General features: G+C 40.2%; 1 protein-coding gene across 1 annotated transcript; it reads right to left on the reverse strand.

Moving 5' to 3' along the window:
- Nucleotides 1-236: 236 nt before the first annotated feature.
- Nucleotides 237-27344, reverse strand: TMEM165 (transmembrane protein 165). The gene is made up of 6 exons (XM_061145933.1): nt 26934-27344; nt 16405-16630; nt 6405-6580; nt 5668-5850; nt 1860-1965; nt 237-1055 (listed from the first exon to the last, which is right to left on the reverse strand). Exons 1-6 carry the CDS (start codon nt 27138-27140, stop codon nt 979-981), a joined length of 975 nt encoding a protein of 324 aa, XP_061001916.1. The 5' UTR covers nt 27141-27344; the 3' UTR covers nt 237-978.

Consider the following 27344-nt stretch of genomic DNA (forward strand, 5'->3'; position numbering starts at 1 on the left):
CCACAATCTTTCCATCAGGGTCTTTTCCAGTGAGTCGCTCTTTGCGTCAGGTGGCCAAAGTATCGGAGCTTCAGCTTCAGTCCCTCAGTGACTGTTCAGGGCTGACCTCCTTTAGGACTGTGAAGGCTAAGATAGTGCTTTAGACAGTCAGCTTCAGAAACGGGTCTATAAACACCAATATGACTTTGATGAAATTAGAAAATTAGAAGCTAGCATAACACACAAGGAAAAACAAGCACTGGTCATACCACTTTTATTTATGTTGTATGTTACATTGTTTATTCAATATAGAAAAAATATGAATACACTCACAGTATTCTCTTTTGATTTGGTAATTCCACATGGTCAAATATTGACTGTTACTGTATTGGGTTTTCTACCCAATTAAAAAAGAGGAGGAAAGGACTGGCAAACAATTGTCACATTAATAACAGCAATGCCTTTCTCTTGCTCTTAAAAGACAAACTTTGAAAAGACTTCTGATTAAACCACTGCTTACTGGCTCAGGAAAATGTTTTAAAAGATAGAAATTCATTCATTCTTCCTCCAGGAAGAATTTTAAGGTAAATATCTTAAAACACCTTGGTTATCCAGGAGAAAATTTATATTCTTTACAAAGGGGTCAGTCAGTGCTGAAAAAAAAATCAAGTGGCAGACCCCCCTGAACAATGGTTCTCTATATAATACTACCCCCACCTCACCCCTGGCCAAAAAAAAAAGCCAATAAAATAAAAACGGAGACCTTATATTAACATAATTATTCTGGAGAAAAGGAAAAACTCACACAAATATCAGGTTTCTTTTAAAAATCCATTTTGCAAATAGAATCAGTGATTATTTCTTTTGGACATAATACTTCCATTAAGTGGGTCAAACTCACAAATCAATGCTACAAAATACAGTATTTTCCATCACTTTTAGTTATAATATACACTATGTACATAAAGTTACCTATCTTAAACTAAATACAAATGAACGTTAAAAACCAGAATCAGGACTTATAAATAGTGCAGAAAATGCAAACGCCAAAAACACGATGCCTCCTATGATCGTCACTGTAAAGAGAACAGAAAGAAGTTAAAGGCAAATCCCCCCGAGTCAGGATCCCGCCTGTCCTTCTAGTAAATGGACACTGAAAACAAATCAGAGACACTCCAACCTCATTTTCATAGTGAAATACTTAAGGTGCCCAACTCTCAACAGTTAGGAATCAGTTTATTTTCCAGAACTATATTAAATTCAGACAATGCTGACAAGCAACAACAGGACTATAACTCATCTTAAAACCCAGGTATGGGGGGCTGAACGGGTGGAAAGACTCGAAAGGGAGGGGATACATGTACACATATAGCTGATTCACTTCTGTACAGCAGAAACACAATATTGCAAAGCAATTATACTCTAATTTAAAAAAATTAAATTTTCAACAACTTTTTTTTTTTTTAATTTTCAACAACTTCTGAACAAGCAGAGAGACTATTTCTATTCCATTTTTAAGATCAGCTATACAGGAAATTTTCAGCTGAATCAGTACATATAATCTCCACCTGTGATTACCAATTCTGTATGTTTTCAAAGCTTAAAAGTTCTCAAATGTCCACATAATTGTTTCACTGACTTAAATATGTTGACAAAAAGCCACTATGAATCCAGTAATACTTTGACGTGACTTTATATTTTACTAACATCTACACATGTGAAAAACAGCCCATGTTTGCAATAGCAGAACCAATACACTGGACTTCTGATTACTGTAACAAAGACATAGTCTACTTTCAAAGACACACACTCTTTTTCTAACCTCAGTGATTCTAAACGTTAAATGGTATTTTCTCATTTACAAAAAATAAAAGACTTACCAGTTCTGACGGAGATCTTTTGCGCTATCATTCTTCCTCCAATGACCGCCAGTCCAGTGCAGAGGCAGTGTCCCACTGTTCCCCCCACCGCTACACCATAGGGGTCCTGGGGACAAGGGTAACGTTAATCTAAAGCCAAGGTGGAAACTGCTCCCCGAGAAAGATAACTGCTTTCCAGCCATGAAAAGAGGTCAGTAACAACAGCAACACAGGAAAAAGTTCTACAAATGCAGGTGTGTAATTTATAAAAAGGGTAACGGCTGCTTGAAGGAATATGTTCCAATTATACCTAAGACTAGAGATAAAAGGAGAATAAACTCAATGTGCAAGATCAAAAAAACCTAATTCAGTCTTTCAGCAGTTGCTAAACCTATCTCACAGGCAACATTTCACTCAAGTGAGTGCTAAAGGAGACTCAGCCTGGACACCTCTTCCCTCAGGCAGTATTGGTTACTCTGAAGAAACCATGCCAGCCTTCACAGCGCTGTCTGAAGATGCTTCCTAAGAAAAGAGACCCTGCCTCTCAACCTCTGCTGAGCTAAAGCACCAGGACACAGTACCATTCAGTAGACACCTGCCACCAAAGCAGACTGGAGGCAGGCAGACTGGGAGACCAGTGAAAGTTTTCCAGAAAAGACAGCGCTGAAGTTGTCCTTCAGCTGGACCACCTGACTTGGCAGCAGGCCAGCAGCAGGAGACAGCCATGGACACCCATGCGTTTCTAGAGAGAACCAGTGAGTCACAAGCAAGGAGTCCATCATGGTAGGAGGGGATGTGTCGTGAAGCCTCCAGTGTAGACTTTTTAAGACACTGATTGGTCTCTAACTGGGGAGTGACACAGCGTGTGCTTTAAAAGTTAAGTCTAAAGTGAATTGGAGGGAAAGAAGACAAGACCCAGCGATCAACTGAGAGATTCCTCCAGCAGCCCTGCAGGAGAATGCTGGCCTGGGCTGGCGCGGGAGACCAGGCGGAGAAAGGCAGACAGACATGAGAGAGGCTGAAACGCGACTGGTACATCTTAATGACAGACGACAGGTGGGAAAACATCAGGCTGGACAATTGGGGTCCTCACCCATAACTCTCTAGATGAACTGCAGTGATCCCAAGGTGCGTACAACAGGCAGAGGAAGAAAGGAAAACAGATGCCAACAGAAGTTACAAGTAGAGAAGTCCAAGAGTCAGTTGGGTTCAATGGAGAAGAAGCGATGGGACTGAACATATTCATCCCAGGAGAGAAGGGAGGAAGGTGTTGACGACACAATCACGAGGAAGGCAACCCTGAAGGATGACAGCAGAAGCGGAGCCCGAGGGAGACTGAACAGGTGACCAAGTGAGCAGCCTCCCAAGAAGACCATGGCAGGACCCATCTGTGGCTGCAGTGAACTTAAAACGCCGCTGAGTCAGAAGCTGCAGTCCAGAGTGTTTAGTAAGCAAGGAAGCAGAGCCTTCCTGTTCCCGTCACAGTCAAGCTCTCCAAGACTGAGGGAAGTAGGGCACGAAGAAGCTTTACATTTGGAAGAGAAGCAGAATTAAGGAAGGGGGTAGAACTTTTTTAGATGAGAAAAACTTGTGCATGCTAAGATGCTAAGATTGGGCTGGAAGAAAGGCAAAGATTCTAAGCTTTAAGTGGGAGCATAGAGGGCTGAGACCCGAATAGGCGGGAGAGGACCACCACTGTGATGGGTGGCAATGAAGAAATGACTTCTGCTTTCCTCCGTGAAGTAGGAAGCAGGCCCGCCTGCTGGGGTGTGCAGTGTGTGTGCAAACTGGGGAAATGGAGACAGCTGGAAATGTTTTCATGCGGAGCGGAAGACTGGGACTGCATTCCGCAAATCTGTGTATTACAACCAGTAAAACTAACAGAAGGTGGTTTCATTCTATTTTAAAATGACACCTGAAAAATCACTCGATTAAATAAAATTAAATGGTTCCTTTAATACAGGATTTTTCAGTCTTTGTTATTTTTTATGTTCCATCTTCAAAACGAAAAGCCACATTATAGTATTTGCCAAATTTACTGGACCCTGGAACCTTCTTCCTCAACCTTTTTCTTTGTTGTTGTTTAGTACCTAGGAACATCTCAAAGGACACTAGAGGATTCTGTGAAATTCAAAGTGGGAATGCTGAATTCTACTGGAAATAGAAATGAAGTTTAGACTAAAATGGAGTGAATTAAGACTACAGCATGGATTATACAAAAAAGTTACCCCCCCCAAATTATGAATATTAAAGTAACAAAAATAGACAAGTACATGTGTGGCCCTGAAGAGCTCATCGCCTGCCCCGCGGCGCTGAGTGAGCTCCCGGTGTCTGGGACCCTACACGCATCGTCTTGTTTCAGCCCCAAACCACCCGGAAGCAGATGCCGCAGCCACGTGCTCATGTGTGGCAAGAGACTCGGCCCCAGGACGCACACGCCGCACTGCGGGCAGGCGGGCAGCGGGCCACGGGAACCCAGGGATGTGCAGCCTGTCCCAGGGCACTCTGCCATTCAGGTGACCGTGTAAGAAAAGAGCGACGACCCTGCCACCATGACGGCTTGCGTGGCAGAACCACAACCACCACCACCACGAAGCCGTCGCTTACTTTCAAGGCCCAGTTCTGGCAATCTGAATGCCAGTAAAAAAGGCTATAAATCAAGAAGAATATAGCACAAAGCCATTAAAATGATGTTTAAAAAGAAAGTTTATTTTTAAACATAGGACTCAAAGGAAAAATTGAGTTCCCTTTTTTCCCAAAATACAGCATTTTTGAGGCTGCTTTGACAAAACTGTCCAGCTTTAACTATTTTAGCCCTGGCCTTCAATCCTTGTTTTATATTTTGAACTGCAGCCTTTGCTAAGCAACTCGTTCTTTTATGGTAGATACCTCCTAGGAGGTAAAAAATTCAAATCAAGCTTGCTATCTAAAATCTTACCACCTGACTAAAAACAATGTAATTTAATAGATATAAAATCATAAGAAATAGCATCAGTTAAGATCAACAAGAGCTGAGAAGTAGCAGCATTTCTGTCCTACAACTGTCTCCTCAGCAGATCTTAATCTGTGTGAACAACAGACCCTCATGTAAACTTCACTATTCCCTTCAAAAGAAATAAGGATTTAATGTTTTCTTTAAAAAGTTATCTTTTACAGAGTGGCACCTGACAACTCTGAACAAGATACAGCAGGAAAGCCTAGAAGGCAGACAGTCTTGACTCTAGTCCTTGTCCCTGCTACCAACTAACAACTAGCTTCAGTCCTGGTGACAAGCCGCCCAGTCTCTCTGGGCCTCAGGAACTGATCTGTACAGAAAAGGCTAGGACAAGATGATCTGAAGTGTCCTCTGCCTTGGTATCTTAGGACTGAGTAACCTAGGGCTAAGACTTAAATTTTCTAAGTAACCTTTGCAACACTCAAATTATTTTTTTAGCACAAGGAATGGAAGAACCCAGAGAGACCTACTTTTAAGGCTTTAGGTATTTATTGCCAAACTGGCCTTTAATAATAATATACCAGTTTATGTTCTCAACAAATATATAAAGGAAGGTTTTGAGAAAAGAAAAGAAAAAAATAAATAAAAAAGTAAGCCAAAACAACAGCCACACCGTCATTTTGGCAAAACTGAATGAGGAGTCAAAAGAGACTAATCTGACTGACTGTAGCGATTGGGGAAGGTCAGCTTTAAAGGTGAGCAGAGGTGTTAGATCTGAAACATACTGTCAAGGATATCAAGTCATCCCTTGACCCACCTTGACTCGGCCCAGTGACCTGGAGCAAAGTAGTGTTAGTTTTAATACAGAAGCAGTCGTCTTCAAGTACCACTCACCTCTCTAGCTGCCAAAACAATTGTAGTCAGTTGAGAGCGATCACCCCATTCTGCTAAGAATGTTAATGTAAGAGCCTGAACAAAGATGGGTGAAATAAAATGCAGCCACTTTTTCTGAGGTATTGTTGTGCTTGTACCCGTTTCAACATCTCCTGGTCCATTTAAGAGTTTGGTTCGTTGAAACTAAATTAAAAAAAAAAAAAAAAAAACACATTAACCCCAGAAACCAAGTCAGTATAGCCCCAAATGCTTAATCTTTCTTTTAAAGAGTGTTTAAAGTCTATGGGAATATGCTCTCAGAAGCTAAGGTTATGTGATCCCAAACTTATCTTTTGAACCACTGGTCTCACATGGCAACAAATGAAATACAATATTCTCAATTTTTCCAATTCTTCCCAACGAAATAAATAAAACATTATTTATTGATCATTTGTTACCCTAGATGCTGTGGAAAGAAACAGAGAAAATTATAAACAAGTTCCTGTTTTTCAGGAGCTTATAATCAATCTAATTAAGAAACTTGATTACAGGTGTTAGACATTTATCCCCGAGGCCTTTCTCTACCAAATTTCCATTAACCCAGTCTTATCACAGCCAGATGTAAGAATGGAAACCAAACAAAATAAGCTATTTCTGTGTAGCCCACACATCTCACATATATGGATGACCATGGAAAACCTTCTAGATAGTGCTTACTCTTAATAGTTGAGTGCCTTTTCAACAGCGCTCTGACTTACTTCTTCATCTTTTTTCTTTAATTCTGCTTGAACTTCTTCTAGTTCCTCTTGACCTTCATCTGGACTCATCTTTAGGCCTTCCCGAAGCATTCTAATGCCAAAAATGGCAAATAATGCAGTTGAAACATAGTATGTATACACCCTGGGGATGACAGTGGTGGCATAACCAAACAAAACTGCAAGAAAATGCAATGGTATTTCTGATTAATTAGCAGATTATACACCAACCAAAGAAACAGCTAACTTCAGAAGTCATCATTTACCCCTGTTTTAAAGGGAAAATGGTTCACATTAGAAGCTAACAGGTAAGAACCTTAAATTCTACTTCTTTCCCTCCATTAATATTGAGCCCTTAGGTCTAACCAATGACCTATCTATCACAGTTTAGAAAGAAATCAGTGGTGCAGCTGAAGGTGGCAGGGGTTCCACACAGATCTCTCCTGAGATCTAAAGATAATCATCTCTTCAAACACCTTCTGCCAGAAGCTGGCTTGCCACAGGTCATGCAGGGCACAGTACTTCAGTTAGGAGAGTAACTTTGATGTACTCTACACATCTCATGGTCTTATAACCTGGAAGCTATATGACTGTCCTACATGATATTTCTTCATCACAAATCTAAATTACAAACCTCTATCGTGAAGAATCATGACAAGATTCTAATGCGGCATGACTGAAACTGTGCTTCTTTGCAACTATTTAAAACAAATATACCTTACAAAGGAAAACAATTCCATACACACACACACACACACATATATACATAACAGACTCAAACTTATTTATTATTCTTTCCTCTCATTAAAGTATAGAGGGATAACTGTATAAGTTACACAAAAAAACTATACCTGGAACTATATCAAGAACCCAAACCCTAACTGTGAAACACATTCACATTGATAATATGAAGTTAGTAATTAAAAACTATGGCAGGGTCAGAGGGCACTTCCATATATGTAATAAATACAATTACTTTTCACTTTATCAGCTCTTTTTCTAAAATGGGCACAACACTTTTAAAACTGCCTAATCAGATACATAACTGCATAGGTGAACCATTCCATGATTCATTGTATTACAAAATGAAAAAGACTTTAAAATCATGTTTAGAAATGTAAACCTATGCTTCTGTGCATATCAATAAGTTATACACGTATGTGTGTATATGTGCCCCCCACACACAATACAGACATATTTTCTAGTTCTGCCCACTGAAAAGGCCCAAATGTCTCAGTAACAATGAAGCAGCTTTGCACTCAGATCTTGGTTTCTAATGTGCTTCCCACTAAAAGGCTCTTTAGAGAAATTGCTAATTCCAGGACTGGGCAAAGTAGGTACAAGATGAACTTGCACTATCTTGTTATATTAGAAAGGAAGGAAGAACAAAAACAAATAATAGCATGTCACAAGGACACAGGAGTCATCAGCCTGGAGGGGTCCCCAGCTGCCCTTTCTTTGGTAATTTAAGGAACAATATAGTTAAGTAATTAATTATAAACCACTGAAAAGAAGGAGTTCATCAGTTTATATTAATAATAAACAGACAAACCAATGTGAGTGGGGTGAGTTCTTTCTTGGAATAGCATATCAGGGCTCACTGGTAAATGTGGATGGGGTACCGGAACTAGCCATTATTTTGCAAGCATCGAGGTAGAGTTCAGATCATCTAAGAGTCATCAGTTGATGCTAAACAATGGGGAGTAGGGTATTTGTACTGTCTTAAAGTGTCTCCCAAAAGATTACAAGTTAACTGTGAGGGAGGATAAAGAGACAGTGCACACTTTCCTGGGAGATCAAAACTAATACCAGTGAGGGACAAATGGACATCACATGCTTCCAGATGTGATACTCTTCAGAGGGACACACGTCAGCTATGCAGTGTTCTAGTCAAGAATGCATAACCCCAATCTAGCCACGAGGGAAAATCTACACAAATGCAAAATGAGGAACTGCCCATTAAAGGGGGAGGGGGATGTATCTTCAAAAAAGTATTATAAATCACGTAAGAAAAGCCTATAGAAACATTTCAGATTAAAAACTAAAAAGAACTAAATGTACTATATGACCTAGACTAGATCCTCTACAGGAGGACAGAGACTATTATCAGATCAACTGACAAAATTAAAATATGGATGATAAGATTAATTTATCAATCTATGTCTATAAAGATGTATACTGTGTGTATATATACTTTCTCTACAGATACATAAAATGTGCATATATACACATATATTGTACACCTAGAGATATACAGAGATAGAGGTCACAAATGCTAAAGCAAATGTGGTAAAAATGTTAACAGGTGAATCTGGATAAAAGGTATATAGGTATCCTTATACTATCTTATTTTTGCAACTTTGTAAATTTATTTTACATAAATGGTTTTTTAAAATTTTAGAAATGCAGCAAATCTTTTAAATGTCCTCAATTGAGTTTTGCTTTTATCTCCAGATAATCTAAAGGAACTACTTACTGACACAGTCCCATGACCTCTGCCTTGACACCTCCACAGGGAGCAGACAAGTGCCCAGCACTGAAACCCTGCTCCTCTTCCCCGGTCACTGTCCCTCTATCCCCTCTTTCCTTGGGAGCCTTTCCTCAGACACTCGAGTACTCGGTTCTGTGGACAATGAGAGGTCATTTCTCTTTAAGCAAGTGATTTGCATCAAGTCAAAAATCACTGACTTACAAGTGATTAAACTGAAAACGTGGCACAAGAATATTAGTTGAGGGGGAAAAAATGGGCCAAGGGTTAAAAACTATGCGGAATGTCGATATTTACGGTACCTTTTTTTTTTTTTTCCTCCAGAGATAAGACTGTAACTAGAAGCAGGGGGTGTCTTAGAATCCAAGAGAATAAAAAGATGAGAATGCCCATGAATGTGGTGTGAGGGGCTCATTAAAATGAAAACTAAACTCTGTAATTAGGAAAGCTGATTACTGAAGGCTTTGAAACACAAAGACTTTCCAGTTTGTGGAAGATGAAGTTTGTGAGATCTATTTGCGTTAAGTTCAACTTCCACAGGCACATTCCCTTAAAACCCATCTTACCTGCAGCCGAGGAGGTGCGGGTCCTCCATGCCCACACCCCATCACAGCTGCCCTCTGCCCTTCTACCAAGACGCCTTTCACCCAGCTTCCTACAGCGCCTTTCCCACAGAATAGAGAGATCCCAGGGCACCAAAGAGAGGCTCTGAAATCCTGATATACCTAGTCAGGGCATCACAAACCAGAGGGCTCTGGGCCTCCCCATCCTACACAAGTCTCTGACGTCATGGCACTGAAATAACAACATGACAGGCACTGCAAACAGTGGCCACGGGTGGGAAACAGAGTGTTGGCCTCAGCAGGAATAATTTCTACTTAGAAATTGTGCTGCTCTCACCCCCCAGCCAGGGGCATGCTTTTCCCCGAGGCAGGGTCTCGCTATAACAAAGAGAGCGTCACAAAGACACTAAATCTCAGTGGCTTACTTCCCCAGGCAGCTCAAGCCTAGCGGGGCTTCCAGGCCCAGTCCCGCCAGCCAGCCATCTTAGAATTCTAAACAGACAGTTGCCATGGGGACATATATCATGTTTATTCAGTTAAAAAACCAAGTAAATGTTTTCTGATACAAAATAAGTCTGACTTAGATGGTTTACTATGGACCAATTATCATGGCAATTAGGCAGTGTGACAGAGATTTTTCATAAATTGAGCTAAATCTGTAGCTCCAAGGCCCCATGAAACATGTGATATGACACAACTTTAAAATCTCTTATTGATAAAAATACACTGAAATTAAAAATATTTCAATTTTCTCAACTACTTCCTTCTAAATATATCCAGTTAAACAAAGGACCTCTAAATGAAAGACTAATATGTATAAGTACAGTCATTTGATGAATTTTAGAAAAGTTTTTGTGATATACTTGATGGTATCCAACTGCTTTTAACAAAATTGACAGAAGGCCTTATTAAGTTGTCAGTTGGTAAATCACTTAAAATCACTTGGTGATAGATTAGTATGTGATTTTTAGCATATAACCCAGGAGTTCAATGAACTGAGTGACAAGGCTATAACAAAACTTTTTCCTGTCTCCTTTCGTGAATAAAATATCTCAGCCCTTAGATATATACATATTTTTTTTAAAGATCAGAATTGACTTTAAACCTAGCTTCATTCTAGCAATAAGTGTCATCCATGGACAATTTTAAAAGTACAGTTCTATCATCTCATTACGAGATGCATTTCCAACTTTTGAAAAATGTTTACTTAAATCTGTGATATATTTTATTTTGATCAACGCTGACCTAGTAACTATAACTCAATTGATAAAAAAAATTTTAACATTTATAGACTTAATAAAGGAAATTTTCACTATGTTCTACAATTCAATTTAAAGGTGTTTTTGCTACAAATAAAATGTGATCCACAAAAGATTTTCAAGCAAAAAATTTATCATAGGAATAAAATTCTGTGAGGAAAGTAAATGAAAATAAGAATTAAAGGAGAGAAAAGAACAATGTAAATTTCCAAATGTTTATTATTATTTTTTTAAAAGAATGATGGTGTTGGTGAAGGTAAGGACCAAACTCCCAATGATATTTAGATTTCACTGGTTGTATCTTATTTTTGGCCATATCTCAGCATATGGAACTTCACTCACCAGGGATCAAACCCATGTCCCCTGCAATGGCAGCAAAGTCTTTACCACTGAATCCCCAGCAAAGTCCACCATATTTTAAAACAGGGCAAGTAGACCCAAGACCTGGGACAACTGGCGCAGGCCCACTCTGGCCAAGTCAGGAAGAAAATCACGGTAACCTTACCTCTTGTTGTTTAGTCGCTCAGTCATGCCCGACTCTTTGGGACCCCATGGACTGTAGCCTGCCAGGCTCCACTGTCCACAGGATTCTCGAGGCAAGAATACTACAGTGGGTTGCCATTTCCTTCTCCAGAGGATCTTCCCGACCCAGGGATCGAACCCAAGTCTCCCACATCGGCAGGTGGGTTCTTTACCACAGTGCCACCTAGCAAGCCCACAGCTGCTCCATCTCCCAGCTCATCCTTTTGAGGCCCTCACCCAGATCTGCCTTGAGTTTTCTATGGTCGCTCCTCCCAAGGAACACACTCACAAAAACTGAGGAGCTGCCTCTCTTGATAGGTCTGAATTTTAGTGAGAAACTTTGAAAAAAGCTAAAGACAAGAATGCCAGGCGGAGGCTGTTCAGACATCAAGCTCTCTTCAGGGTGAGATGTAGCAGGAGGAGACTCTCAGAACCGCTTTATTACCCAGCAGCCCACCCCACTTCCACCAGGCATCCCTGGCCACAGATCCAACACATTTCTAGGCAAGCAGTTGGTTCTAAACAAGTATCTATTGAATTAATTAGCTTTTATTGTAATTAAGGGCTTCCCTGAAAGGCTCAGCAGGTAAAGAATCGGCCTCCAATGCAGGAGACTCGGGTTTGATCCCTAGCTGGAGAAGATCCCCTGGAGGACCGAAATGGCAACCCACTCCAGTATTCTTGCCTGGAGAATCCCATGGACAGAGGAGACTGGTGGGCTACAGTCCAAATCCAAAGGGTCACAGAGTTGGACACGACTGAGCAAACATGCATTAAAAATGTGAAAATATCCAAATAAATGGTTCAACAGTTGTTGAACCATCTAGGTATGGCTGGGCACAGCTGGGCCATACCTAGATGCAAAGTCTTTTTATGATAAGGAGGAAGAGAACTAACTGGTGTAGAACTAACCAGATGGCTTGCTTGTTTTACTTCATTTAATCTTACTATTCTTTAAGGATGGTGCTATTATTATCCTGAGTTTACAGCAAAGATTCCCCAGGGGCTTAAATAACTTGGAAAGTCATAATGGAGTAAAAATATAATTATTTTCCAATGATTTTTTAGCTTCAAACCTTTTCCCAATAAAGTGTTAATTATCAAACAGATGACAGCAAACTTTTCTCAAAGGAAAGACTGGGGGCCCATAGCTCCCCCAGCTCTGCAGCCTCCAGGCTTCACCCACCTCCCCTGCAGAACCTCTTATCCTGAAGAAAGCCATCGGAACCCTTGGATTCAGAGTCAGACACAGCTGCCTCTGAGTCTCAGCTCCACTGCCAGGGAGCCACGGATGGGTAATATGTCCCTCTCTCTGTCCATGTGGAACAAGACAGGGGCTTGTCCTAAAGAGGGCCTCAAGTGTCACGCACACAGAGGGTGCTCAGCCAACGGCAGCCACGTGACCTGCTCCTGTTTGCATAATGTGCAAGCAGCAGAGGCAGGATTCAGCTCCAGGCTCAAGATGTCGGATTTCATGCCTTTCCTGCCACTCGCACCCCCCAAAAGCAGTTCCAGGCCCCTGAATAGAACGCAGAGAAAGGGCTCAGGATGCAAAGGCAAGCCAGTTTAGGAGCAAATCTGGAGTGCTAACAAGAAAAAAAACAACAGTGTCAAACTGGAAATTTCACAAAGGGAAGCAATATCCCCACACTTAGAGACTGCTGAAATTCCCCAGCACTGAACTCAACCATCCAGGGTGCATCAGTTCAGTGTGGACAAGGCTGATGAGAAAATAATGTGGCAAACAGATCTGAGCAGTGAGGCAGGGTTTAAACTACCTTGCAAGCCTGTGTTAAACATGTATGACATCAGAGATTTCTTTTGTTATGGAATTTCTTTTTTAATCAGTTTGCAAATGTAATATGTATTTTTAAACACTGTGTAATAAATGTTAAAACACTTATAAAAACCAACTGTAACAATTTAACGTTCAACAAACAAAAATTCTATCTTTGAAACTTCTTGAACTAAAGATGAAAAGTGAGAGGGGGCACATAGTCTTTCAAAATGATTTTGGAGATATACAGGGAAGAGGCTTGAAGACCACTGATGCAGCCTCAATTAGTCCACGTGAGAGGAGCTGTCAGTACCAGCAGTCAGAGGGAGACAGGCCAAAGGTCAGGACAGAAGCGATTAGCCCTGCTCAGAGCCAGCAGAGGTGGAGAACGTATGCAGCCAGGTTCCGAGGAGGGAATGGGCAGAGAGAGGACAGTCTTCCAGTTGTCCTTAAGATGGAAGCTTCAAAAATAAAATTCTCTGGTATTATTCAAACTCATTCCAAACAAGTGACTTTACCATTTAAAACCCGCCCCACTTATCTTTCCTAGAATCAGAATTTGCTTTTGAAGAGAAAATTGTTTTTATTGTGAAATATGAATAATGCTAATACCCACATGTGAAAAGTAGTAAATTCTTTAATTCCATAAAATACTTATTATAATATGTTTAAAAAGACAGACTTTAACAAGCATCCAAGCAGCCAGTAATAGAACCTGTCCCGTACTGTGTTTCATGAGAAATCTGCAGCATGCTGAAAGAGAAAGGTGAATGAGTATTTGAAATGTTAAGAGCTCGTGTTAATACAAACCACAACCCCATGAGGCAGTTATATACTATCTCCAGTTAACAGATGGGGAATTAAAGCCCAAAGAGATCAAGTAACTTGTCATTAGGTTAAAACACGGCAGAATCAAACTTTAATCCAAGTCTGATGCTAAGGGGGAAACTCGTTCTTTTCCACCCAACTACATGGCTCAAGGTAGCTTTTGAATCAGAGACTAAAAATATGTTCAATTATTTAGTGTTAGGTTTACATTCTCTTGGTCTTAATTTTTTTTTTTAATTGAAGCCTATATAATAATAACTCAAAAGTAACACAAACTGGGACTCTAAGAATGTTTCAATCCTTTACTAATAAAGGGTAAGGATAGCTTAACAGAACACAATACACTGAACATGACTCCTCATTATGTGATTACCAAATGTCCATCAACAGGAAACATGCATTTCTCTGTGGTGGCTTGAGTCCTATTTCTTAGATATTAGATATAAATAAATTTATCTGGACTTGAAAAAAAGAAAGCAAAAATATCCATAGTGAAAGCAAGGATCAAGGCACTGACAGCTCCTTTCACCTGGCCTATCTAAAGAACAAGCTGTATCGGTGGTCTTCAAACCTCTTCCTTGCATATCTCTAAACTCATTCTGAAAAACTACTTAACCCTTCTCACTTATTTAATTTTTGGTATATGGGTAAAATTGTTATAGCTGTTTTTTTTAAATGTTTGTCTTCTAAGTGTTTTAACATTTATTACACAATATTTAAATTCATATTACATTTGCTTGTTAAAATCGTCTTTTTAAACATAATGAGTACTTTGAATCAAATAAATAATTTTACTTTTTTTCCATCTGGATATTAGCATTAGTGAATAAATGAGGAGTTATGTATCTTCAGTAAGTGGTGCTGGGAACACTGGACAGCTACGTGTAAAAGAATGAAATCAGAACACTCCCTAAACACTAGACACAAAAATGAACTCAAAATGGATTAAAGCCCTAAATCTAAGACCAGGCACTATAAAACTCTTAAGAGGAAAACGTAGGCAGAAGATTCTTTGACACAAATCTCAGCAAGATCTTTTTTGATTCACTTCCTATAGTAATTAAAATAAAACCAAAAATAAACAAATGGTATCTAATGAAACTTAAAAGCTTTAGCACAGCAAAAGAAAACCATAAACAAAAGAAAAAGACAATCCTCAGAATGGGAGAAAATATTTGTAAACAAAGCAACTGACAAGGGATTAATCTCCAAAATATACAAAGAGCTCCAGCAGCTCAATATCAAAAAACTAAATAACTTAATCAAAAATGGAAGACCTAAATACACATTTCTCTAAAGACATACAAATGGCCAAAAAGCACATGAAAAGATGCTCATCATTAGCGAAATGCAAATCAAAACTATAGTGAGGTATTACCTCACACCGGTCAGAACAGCCATCATCAAAAAGTCTATAAACAATAAATGCTGGAGAAGGTGTGAAGAAAAGGGAACCCTCCTACACTGCTGGTGGGAATATCAACTGGTTCAGCCACTATGGAAAACTGTATGGAGTTTCCTTGAAAAACTAAAAACAGAGCTACCATATGACCCAGCCAGGCATACACCCAGAGAAAAGCATAACTCAGAAAGATACGTGCACCCAAATGGTGACTGCCGCACAAACAGCCAGGACGTGGAAGCAATCTAAAAGTCTATCATCAGAGAACTAGATAAAGAAGATGTGGCACATACATACAATAGAATATTACTCAGCAGTAAAAAAAAAAAAAAAAAAATAGAACAAAATAATGCTATTTGCAGCTATATGCAGCACTTACTGAGTGAAGTCAGTAAGACACAGAAAGACAAATCTTACATGACACTGCTTATAGTGAGTGAGTGGAAGTCAGTCAGCCGTGTCTGACTCTTTGCAACCCCATGGTCTATCCATGGGAATTCTCTAGGCTTCTTGCCTAGTGTGGGCTGCAACTCCCTTCTCCAGGGGATCTTCCTGACCCAGGGATTGAACTCAGGTCTCCTGCATTGCAGGCAGATTCTGTACCATACCATCTGTGCTACCAGGGAAGCCCATAGATTACACGCGGAATCTAAAAAAATAAAAAAAGGGTAGGGGTACAAATGAACGTATTTACAAAACAGAAGTCGAGTCATGGATACAGAAAACAAGCCTATAGTTACCAGGGAATGGGGAGGCTGGGTGGCAAGAGATAAATTGGGAAAATGGGACTGACGTATACACACTACTATATATAAAATAGGTACCTAGCAATAACCAGCTGCATAGCACAGGAAACTCTACTTGATACTCTGCAATGGACTAAATGGGAAAAGAATCTTTAAAAAAAAAATAAGGAGCATGAATCTTGACTGCGAATAGCTAAAAGTTTAACTTTAAAAGTGCAATATGGTTTTTAGGAATTTATGTACTGAAAACATTTTCTGTTTCCTAAGTTCTGGAACACGAACCAAATTCCAACGTAACTGAATGATCCAGTGACTCCAGGCCACCATGTGCCTGCGTGCTCAGCCACTGAGGGAGGCCCCGGCGCCACCACGCTTTCTCTTAGGTGCAACAGACGCATCAAGAGGAAAGGGCACTCACCTGATAAACACGTCATCAGGCCCAAGGCAAGCATAGCACCAGCCAACACTGTCAAACGGTTATAGCGCATCGCCATGATGGCTGCTATAAAAAACGTCTTATCACCCAGTTCAGATACAATGATAACTGATATGGCAGCCACAAATGCATGGATAAATCCCAAATTAGTTTGGGTAGCTGGATCTTCTTTATTGGTGTGAACTGGAGCAGCTGGTGTAAATCCTTTCTGAAATTAGAAAATACATATTAGCTGTATTTTAAAAAGTGATTATTTTAAATTATTTTACTTGTAAGTGAACTGAGATTGTTTTTCTATTGTAGTCATTAGACTTATTTACTATCTAACCACTGCCTTAGTGGTGACAGCAACCTCTGATTGATGGTTGCTAAAATGGAAATCCAAGCACAAGTCTACAAAACAATTTAGAAAAAGAGCAAAGACCAGCTATAGCCACACATTAAAATTACCTTATTTTATAAATGCGTGTGAATTGAGTTTTTAGCTATGCCTCATTCAAATCTTTATTCATAATTTAGGTGTAAGACCCAAGGTATCCTTATCAAACTTTCACGTAACAGGAAGCTGAGAGAAATTTCATGAATACTTAAAAGAGAACAAAGCAGGATCCAGAAAGTTCTCAGTAGGCTAGAGGAAGAGCTGGCTCTAGCTAAGCTGAGATCTAATATCGCTGGATATATGGATGGTCCTACACCAATACCCTAGGCTGTAACGGGGCCTGATAAAGAAGATAAGCTGAGTCTTTGTTGCTGTTAAGGCCATTCTGAGTTGAAAATGTGACAAAGTTCCAAGAGAGCAGCAAGCACTTTAAAGAGTTAACGACAAGCCCATCTTCTGAGCCTCCCAGCCCTCACCCAGAGTTCTGTACTGGCTCTGAGGCACCACTTTCTAAGAGGGCACCACTGCCCTCTGAAGGTTACCTCAGACAGAAGAGACTCTAAAACCAGGGACTGGCAAGCTACTGGTAAGAGTAGATCCAGCTGAAAATGATTTTTTTCATTTTTTATGGGATTGCAAAAGTAGAAAAAGGGAAGGAGGGAGGGAGAGGGCTGGAGAGAAGTAGGAAAGGAACATTAAGCAACAGAGACCTTAAGGGAGCTTACAAATACGTGGCCAAACCTAAAATATTTATTATCTGGCCCATGACCAAAAAAAAGGTTTGCTAACTCAGGCTCTAAAACAATCACATAAGGACTGGGTGCCTATGTTCCAATAACTGAGAAAGTCTATATGAAAGTCTCTGTGGGCCCAAGGGGTATAAGTAAAAAGTTATAGGTGGCAGGTTATATTTAGCTTAACACACAGAAAAGAGTAGAATACCCCATGAGGGTATCCAGAGGTTGAAATGGACTGCTGGCCTGCACGCATTCTCAATTGTGTCTGACTCTTTGTGACCCCATGGATTGTAGCCTGCCAGATTCCTCAGTCCGTGGGATTTTTCAGGCAAGAATATTGGGAGTGGGTTGCCATTTCCTCCTCCAGGGGGCCTTCCCAACCCAGGGATGAAACTAGCGTCTTCTATATTGACAGGCCGATTCTTTACCCCTGAGCTACTTGGGAAACCCATATGATATAAACTTGACTTCCAAAGTGCACGATAAGGATCAGAAAACTTTATTAAAGCATTACTCAGACTAGACCTCTAAGGTAAAGATTTGGGAAATTTAACATTTCGGAAAATATTTGGCGTTAGGGTTAAATCGAAAGGGCAGCCCTGGAAGGCCAGCTCATGATTAACCAAGTACCATTTTAAGAGATTCTAGCTTTCTCTCCATCATCATTCCAACTATGCTGGTTTTCCTTTGAAAATGAGTTTCCTTTCTATTTTGATATCCTAAGAGTGGAGAAGGCAATGGCACCCCACTCCAGTACTCTCGCCTGGAAAATCCCATGGACGGAGGAGCCTGGTGGGCTGCAGTCCATGGGGTCGCTAAGAGTCGGGCATGACTGAGCGACTTCACTTGCACTTTTCACTTTCATGCACTGGAGAAGGAAATGGCAACCCACTCCAGCATCCTTGCCTGGAGAATCCCAGGGACGGGGGAGCCTGGTGGGCTGACGTCTGTGGGGTCGCACAGAGTCGGACACGACTGAAGCGACTTAGCAGCAGCAGCAGCAGCAGCAAGAGCATTTAAACATGATAAAAAATATATGCATTTTCATTCAGTTTTCACTAGTGCAACATCTTCCTCTTGGAAATACTTTTTGTATGAAAAAACCTTGTTGCAAAATAATTTAGGACCCGAAATCCAAGAAAATATTTTAGGAATAAATATACACCATTTACAACCAATTTCAAACAGAAAATGTTTACTTTTAAAAACAAACACAATAGTGATCAAAACACATATTCTCATAGTTTCTTATTTCCCAGCTATAAAACAGAGGCCACATTACTTAGCCTCTCCATTCCTCTATGAAATTATGAGGATAAAATAAAACTTGCCTTATAAGCACAAAGCAAAGCAAAAACTGATGCTTGTGAACTATGGTGTTGGAGAAGACTCTTAAGAGTCCCTTGGAAAGCAAGGAGATCAAACCAGTCAATCCTAAAAGAAATTAACCCTGAATATTCATTAGAAGGACCGACGCTTAAGTTGAAGCTCCAACATTTTGGCCACCTGATGCAAAGAGCCAACTCATTGGAAAAGACCCTGATGCTGGGAAAGATTGAAGGCAGGAGGAGAAAGGGACGACAGAGGATAATATGGTTGAATGGCATCACCGATTCAATGGACATGAGCAAACTCATGTTTGAGCAAACTCAGAGAGATAGTAAAGGACAGGAAGCCTGGCATGCTGTAGTACACGGGGTCACAGAGAATCAGAAACAACTCAGTGACTCAACAACAGCAAAACAAAAACTACATATTCTTAAAATCTTTCTATATACAGAGCATAAAAAAAAAAATCAACTTATAGTTTTTGTTATATATTGAGCTGGTCCTGGACAGCCCAAATTAGTGTTAAACAGCCACCAACTGTGGTGTGATTAAGAATTTAAAACAGAAGTACCAGGGTATTATGAAGATGTGTGTATGTGTGTGTGTGTATGTGCACACTCAATTGTGTCCATTTGCGACCCCATGGACTGTAACCCACAAGGCTCCCTTATTCGTGGAATTTTCCAAACAAGAATATGGAGTGGTTGTCATTTCCTCCTCCAGGGGATCTTCCCGACCCAGAAAAGGAATCTGCATCTTGGGCAGCTCCTGCATTGGCAGGTGAATTCTTTACCACTAGGCCACCTGGGAAGCCCACTATGAAGACAGAAGATTTAAAAACTTAAAATGTTAATAAATGCAGAAAATGATCAATTACTATTTGTTCATTTGTTGTCAATTACCCAAGTAATTACTATGTGCAGGGACCAGCTTCTTTTCCTAGTTCAACTTCAGAGGGGCAGAATGTAATGGTTTAATACACGGGCTCAGGAGTCAGACTGTCAGAGTTCAGAGCCAAGACACTCCTGGTTACTGTATGACCTTGGGCCAGCAAGTCTACCTCCCTGTGACTCTACTCACACCTCTATGATGAGGTGCATCTATCATAGACTGGTAAGGTTGCTGTTAGGATTAAGTGAAGTACTACACATAAAGGCCCGAGGACGGTGCCTAACACACAGTAAACAGTCACAGTTATTACAGCACACCACAAACATGACCACTTAAATCACCCCAAAACGAACTGCATCATGACCCTCTTAAGCCTAGAACATAAGATACAAATACTTAATTCTGGTAACTATACAACATGTCCCATGTAATCACATACTAATTCCCCAAATGAACTGTACATTTCCTAGTGAAGGGTGAGCCAGAGCAACCCTGTCCAACAGTAAATAATGCAAAAGCCACATAATGTGGCTTTTTCATTTCTAGGGAATTCTTTAGCAGTCCAGTGGTTAGCCAGATATTAAAAAATAAAAACAGACAAAATTATTTTTAATATTATTTTATTTAACCCAACAGACCCCAAATACTACTCTAGGAATATTTTTCAAATGACTAATGAGATATTTAACCCTCTTTTTTTTTTTACCAAATCTTCCAATGCCAGTGTGTATCTATTCACTGCACACATCTCATGCACCTCTCAATTCGGACCTGCCACATCTTTTCAAGTGCTTAAGAACAGTCACATGGCTCACAGCTGTAGTACCGAACAGTGCAGTTCAAGAGTAGGAGTTTTTGGTAACCACAAGCTTTCTATCATGCAGTCCTACTTCCCTTCCTACCTTCCTATTATCCTCCTATTTATCTAGATTCCTCAAGATCCAACTTCTGTGGAACCTCCTGAGCAATGCCTACCCCAACAACTCCAGCCCCTAAGGATCCCACTCTCCTGGAACTGAAGGCATACAGTGGGCGGTGAGTCATGGCAAGTACAGGACTGAAACAGTTTGAGATAGGAACACTCAGGGAGTTAACCTTTTTGTACTAGAAACAAGTATAAACATATTGTTGTCATTTGTAATAGTTAAAAGAGACAAAATAACTAAATGCCCATACACAGGGAACTGGTTAATAAATGGTAGTTCCATTTACTGGAATCTTATGGGCTAAAAGTAAGAATGTTGTATATACACTATTAAGAAAAAAAAAATCACTATGACATTTTTAAGTTAAAAAAAGTATGTCCTATGTATGTGGTCACTGTATTACATTAAGGGGCGGGGGAGTCAGGCAGGTTTATAAAGTATACACACAGTTGCTAATGCTCAAGAAATCTCAGGAAACAGTAACAGTGGCCAGGGAAGGAACCAGGATGACTAGAACAGGTGTGGGCAAACTTTCTCTTAGAGGGCCAAATATTTAATTTTTTGGGCCATAAAGTTTCTTTGGTAATTACCCAACTCTGGTGCTATGGTCTGAGATAAGCCATAGGTAATACTTGAATGAATGGCCTAGCTCTATTCTAATAAAACTTTACTTACAAAAAGGGGCAGTCAGTGATAAACTAGTTTGCTGACCCCTGAGCTAGAAAACAAGAGGAGGCACACTTTTCATTCTACATTCTTCTGTACCTTTTGGATTTTTCACCATGCTCATGATTAAAGACACCTATTGTGCACCACTTCAAAAATCACTTGACCCAATCTCTTACTCCAGCCATGGATGATCAATTCTGCAAGCTGTAACTGGCTTCAGGCAGATCCAACCAGAAAGTGACTGTTCCGCACACCCGTGCGGAAGTGTGGAGGAGTCAAACCCTATGGGGCAACCTTTCACCAATGCAGAGGAATCAATTCGGAGGTTCATTTAATAAAGCTCCTGGAAAGTCTCAGCAGGATGTGTGCTAGTCACTCATGGAGCAGATAACTTGAAAATGCATGAGGTACATCGACCTCCTTCCCTGGACTGACAATTTGAAAGAAAACAGGCTTTATTCTGAGAACAGGGAGTAAACCATAAGATGAATGACTGGAGTAAGATAAGAAAGATAAACTGGGCCCACACTGAAAAGCCTGTATGTTTATGGACCAGCTTAGAGGCAGGGGAGAAGCCCTTTAAAGTTTTTGAGTGGAAGACACAAACGTAATTAAGGCACTGTGACTAATAGATCAGGACAGAAAGTAAAGAATACCAGCCACTGAACCAGTTAATTAGGAGGTCTACTGCACAAGGCTCATGTTGAAGACAAAATAAAGGAAAAAATCCTGTACATGATGAGAAAGAAAAAGAATAGAATTTTTAAAAGGCAAAGATGCTATTCATATTCCTCTAAGGTACATGGGAAAGAGGAATAAAAATAAGGGGCTTGGTTTCACACATGTTCGACTTGAGGATAAAAAGCATTTCAAATAAAGATTTCCAAGAGGTTTGGAAATCCAAGAGATTTCAGAAATGAAACACCTGAGTTTAGGCCAGCATAGTCTCAAGGTATCTATCTGGTTGCTGGTAACCTGAATTTATCAGCTAGAGCTTTGTAAGACTAGATTTTGAAGGGAAAAGGCAGAAATTACTTTGAAAAAAATGAACTTCAGACAATGTCTATATTTAGGGAAGGGAGTGGAGGAGAGAAACAAAGAGAAAATTGTCTTGGATATTTAGAGAGGCAGGCAGAGCACCACCACAGATGGTCAAGTTAAGGGCAATCACCATTTCACTGAGCTAACTAAATGCCAGGGATTTTCATATACTGTTTTATTTGATACTCAAAAACCTTAAAGCTGTTATCCCAATTTAACATAAAAGAAGAAACTGAGAACCAATAGGGTTAAATAACTTCCTGAAGTTCATACAAACTGAGGTAGAGTAGGGCTCTTAAAAATGTAGAGTTAATAGTGTTACAGAAGAACTGAAAAAGAGCCCTGGATTTAGCAATTAATTAGGTTACAGGTATCCTTCAAAAATGAAATTTCAATATAAAGACATGGGATGATGCCAGATAAGAGATGACTAAAGCAAGGTGAAAAAGCGGGTAATTCTCTAGTTAGAAATTTCATTTATAAAGCTGAAGAACAGAAACTAATGCAATCAAGCAGTTAAAACAATTGCCTTTCCCCTCACCCCCTCCAAACGGGAGAAACCTGTGGGAATGTGTAAGCAGATAAAAAGGGACCAAACAAAGAAAAGGAGAGAATAAAGATACTGAGGAAGTAAAGTACTAGAGGTCAGGAGTATGGGCACATAAACAGAGAAAGGCAGTATGGAAACGGTGACAGTTTTGTCCATTACAGAAGAAAGGCAGAAAGTCCTAGCACAGAAGCAAATATTTAAATTAGTACAGAAAGGTCAGAGGCAGCGACTATAATTCCAACTTTGGCATTCCACTGGTCAGTTACACTGCGTTAAAGTAATGAAATACACTCTTCTCCTCCGTACAAATACCATTCTTGCAGATTTGGATCTAAAATCCAAATTATTTACATCCTGAGAGTAGGGTCAATAACTTATAATTAAAAACCAAAGGCAAAAAACTTAATATAACTCTTCTTTACTTAGAGTTAAAATTAGTTTGAAATTGAAAAATTGTGAAAAAGCACCCTCATTTAGAGAATAACCTTTCATTTTTTAGAACAAAAATATTCTAAATATCTAAAGATTCTTCTCTTTATCTTCAAGAAAAGGAAGAAAACAGCAATTAACAATGAAAAAATAATTTCTATTCTAGTTCCAGAGTTCAAATGAACACATATGTATTAAAACTGATACAGACAGCTGCGTCAGAACCTCCATCTACACATAATGAAACTGAAGATGAAGATGCTTTCTTTTAAACAAAATCTACAGCCTGCTACCAAGAAAAAGATTGATGTCCCTGCAAAAACAAAAACAAAGTTCCTCAACAAGTTACCACACAAGAAGTGAGATTATTTGAAGATAAAGGAGTTATAGGAAAGCGCTTAAAACTGGCTTCCAACTGTCTCCTTGCCACTGCTTTATTGTATCAAGTCAGAAAAACCTTTCCGAAGTTGGAAAAATGTGTGTAAAAATACACGTGTAACTTAAACTGTGACACCACTGATAAACTTGGTTTTAAAAGATGGCATTAAAATAAAGAAATAAATTACATTATAAATATTCATGATCATCTTTTTATTTGTGGATGGCTTAGTTTTTTAAAATTTTTTATGAATTTCCTGTTAATTCATATTAGAATAACATATTTAATAATTACATTTTTATTTTAATGAATGTTTATGTTTGCTTTTATAAATGTTACGGTTTTGCAATATGTTTATAAATTTTGACATTTGAAATGTATCCGGTTTCATTGATTTTTTTTTAAATTAACTGCTCTGATAGTAGAACACCAAAAAATAAATGCAGTAACATCAGATCACTTCATTCTGAAGCAATAATGAGTAAGACAAGGGTCTTCATGCCTGATGGCTTCAGTCTTAGCTGTAAAGAGAACTGGGAGTTTGGACTAGATGGAACAGGACTGAAACTTAATGAAAACAGAAAAAAGTTAAAAATATTGTGTGAAAAGCTTTGTGTTAAAAGATACTACATAAAAGAAATGCCAAGAAACAGTAAAGTAGAAATACAGTATAGAGAATTTGTTCTGGGTTGAGAGGTAGGCGTCTGTGGATTTATCAACAGTGCTTTGAAACCAGAGCAGTCCTTCTTTAGCCTTCCAGAATACATAGCAAATTACAAATTACCTCTATTAAATCTATCTGAAGTCCCTGACCCAAGAAAGGAATAAGAAAAAAACTGAGTATGTCACTAGAGATAAACTGCAGAAATGAAATGATCCCAGCAATTAACAGTGCTTTTTTCATGGGTTTGTGAAATGGGGTTTATTTTTAACTATGAGTAAACTCCCTCAACTTTTTTTTAACCTGATTATAGAAAGAAAAAAAAAAATTCAATGTAGAAAATCCTATTAGAAGTTCAGTAATCTTGCTTCAAAGCACCCTATAAAATACAACTACATTTTTACAATACATCTTACATTTGAAAGCTTCCTAATAAAGGAGATTTTTTTTTTCTCTCCATTTTCAAAAGAGGAAACTAACATAGTGGCACTAAGGTAATGGCATGAAAACATATATTTATGTACCCTACACTTTAAAAAGATCTGCTGCATGTAGTTGCAAAGCAAAACACTTGAAACTTTTTGATATTCGGTGACGCTGAATCCTTGCCTACATGGCTATTAAATTGAACTCTGACTTCCACCAAGTGGACAAAAAAAAGCAAATGATATTATATTACATAGTTTAGAAAATATGTGAAAAAAAACTTTTCCAACATACTGTAATACAAGAGGGAAAAAAAAGAGCTAAAACAAAAAGCTACATAAAAATATAATTAAAAACAAAATAATTAGATTCTACTGAAGTACAGAATAATTTCCTAGTGTCTAAGAAGAACCACCAATGTAAAGTAATTAGCCTCCAACTAATAAAAATAAATGGAAAAAGAAAAAAGAAAAACAAACAAACAAAAAAGAACCACCAAGAATATATCAAAACAGTAAAAACAAAAATTATATTGTGCCTGTCCCTTCCCTCCACACCCCCAGTTTTATAGACAGGATTCTTAGGACACTTAAATATGGTCACTGGATACTACTGCCTTTTTTTTTTTTTTTTTAACACAGCTATACTTCTCCCAGCTGTTCAAAAGGGTATCAACCAGCATACCTACCACTATTTGTATCTCAAAAATCACTATATGACCAAAACTTTAATGTAAGACCTGGATAACATAACCCCAAATATTTATTGCTTTAAAATAAACTTCTGATAAAGAGTGAGATGATAGAAGGCTAAAAGATGGAACATTAAGAATGAATTTCATGAATCAGCATTTCAGTTCAATTTCAGACATGGCAAGCTGGGTCAGCTGGACCCAGGAGTCACAGGCAGGAGAGAGAAATCACTTTTAGTCAGGAAATTTCAGGGAGGTCTTCAGAGAGGAGATAACCTGCTGCTTCTTGAAAAGTGGGAAAGGTTCTGATCAGTGGGCTTCAAGCTCATTAAACCCCTTTTACTTGAAGGTCTCTGTTGGAAAGCAACAGAGCACATGGCAGGTCTTGGATGTGAGTACAGTGGTATGACTGGGAGTCGGGCTAAAAAGCCTGGAGGGATTGACTGCAGTCAGATTACCAAGAAACCTGAATATCCTGCTGAAGAGGCTGGACTGAAATCAGTAAGACAGGCAACTCACTGAAGATTTCTGAGAAGGACAATGCAATTCAATGGAAGGAAGATGAGTTAGGTGAGGACAGGCTGAGAGGTAGCCTGGGGTGGAAATGTGATGGTTGAGCGCCCACGTCCTCTACTAGAAAAGACTACAGAGGATCTGAGTTCAGAAATCCAAACTGGAAACGAGGAGAAAGCCCAGGACCCAGAGTGGGATTAAACATAAAAACGCTGCTGAGATTTTGAACACTAGTCACTAAGTGATTCTATTAACATAAATTAAGATGTTAATATCTACTTAGTGAAGGCCAAAATGCAAGATTCTGGTACACTTATAGTCTTTGGCATCCCACACTGCTTGCATACAGACTATTCCTCTGCATTCCTCAGGGTTACTTCCTGCAAGCCAGAGCACGTTTTTAACAGTCACCATTCCTTATCCACATATATTTGGCAAAAATCACAAGTTGTGCAGCGCTGAATTTGGTAAACAGTTCGGGATAAGCTGTTTCAACAATGAAATGACCGATGTTATTATTCTCAGAGAATACGAAAAGCCTCCCAGCTGCCCTTCGTTAAAAACTTTCTACTTGGGATGAGTATTTCTAGCTCTCTAGGATCCATCTGATCAACAGGACGCCTTCTTCCTCAGCAGCATCTGCATCCTCCCGAACTAAAGGTTTACAGTGGCCTCCCAGCTCTGCTCTCCCCTCCCCCATTAGGGGCCGGGCGAGGCCAGGGCCCACCCGGGAAGGGCACACTGCCCGATCTTCCACCCCGGGAAGCCGGGAACGAGCTCCCCTCCCCGCGCCGGCAGCCTGAGTCGAGGGCGGCGCTCCGGCAGCGGCGAGCCTGGTACCCGGCGCCGCCGGCTCCGCAGCCTCGCCCTCCCGGGCCCGTCCCGCTCACCTCGACCCGGGCCGGCTCGGGGCCCTGCACGGCCGCGGGCTGCGGCTGCAGCTGCTGGGCAGGCGCCGGCGGTTCCTTGTTCCGGTGGCTGAGGGCTTCGTCGGGTACGGCCCGGACCCCGGCCGGGGCCCACAGCAGAGGAACCAGCAGGAGCAGAAGCAGCCCGGGCGCAGATGCGCGGCCGCTACCCCGGGCCGCCGCCGCCATCCCGCCCGCCGAGGCAGCCGCGCACCGGCGTCTCAGGAGGAAGTGCGGGCGACTGGAAGCTTCGACCCCGAGCCGTTCCCGGACGCGCCCCCCACGCCTCGCCGCCGCGGCTCAGGGAGGAGCCTGCGGCATGCGGGAAGTGACCAGCGGAGGACGTGAGACAGGGCGGGCCGGCGTCTGCCGCCGGCGACTGATCCTCCCCCC

The sequence above is a fragment of the Dama dama genome, chromosome 6 (genome assembly GCF_033118175.1).
Source record: "Dama dama isolate Ldn47 chromosome 6, ASM3311817v1, whole genome shotgun sequence".
NCBI lineage: Eukaryota > Metazoa > Chordata > Mammalia > Artiodactyla > Cervidae > Dama > Dama dama.

Bases quoted from the DNA above. Each gene is read 5' to 3' on its own strand.
- TMEM165 (XM_061145933.1), bottom strand. From the start codon at position 27,140: ATGGCGGCGGCGGCCCGGGGTAGCGGCCGCGCATCTGCGCCCGGGCTG. The intron at 16,631-26,933 runs GTGAGCGGGACG...TTCTAATTTCAG, and splicing joins CCGAGCCGGCCCGGGTCGAG to AAAGGATTTACACCAGCTGC. The intron at 1,966-5,667 runs GTGAGTGGTACT...CCTTGTCCCCAG, and splicing joins TTGTTTTGGCAGCTAGAGAG to GACCCCTATGGTGTAGCGGT.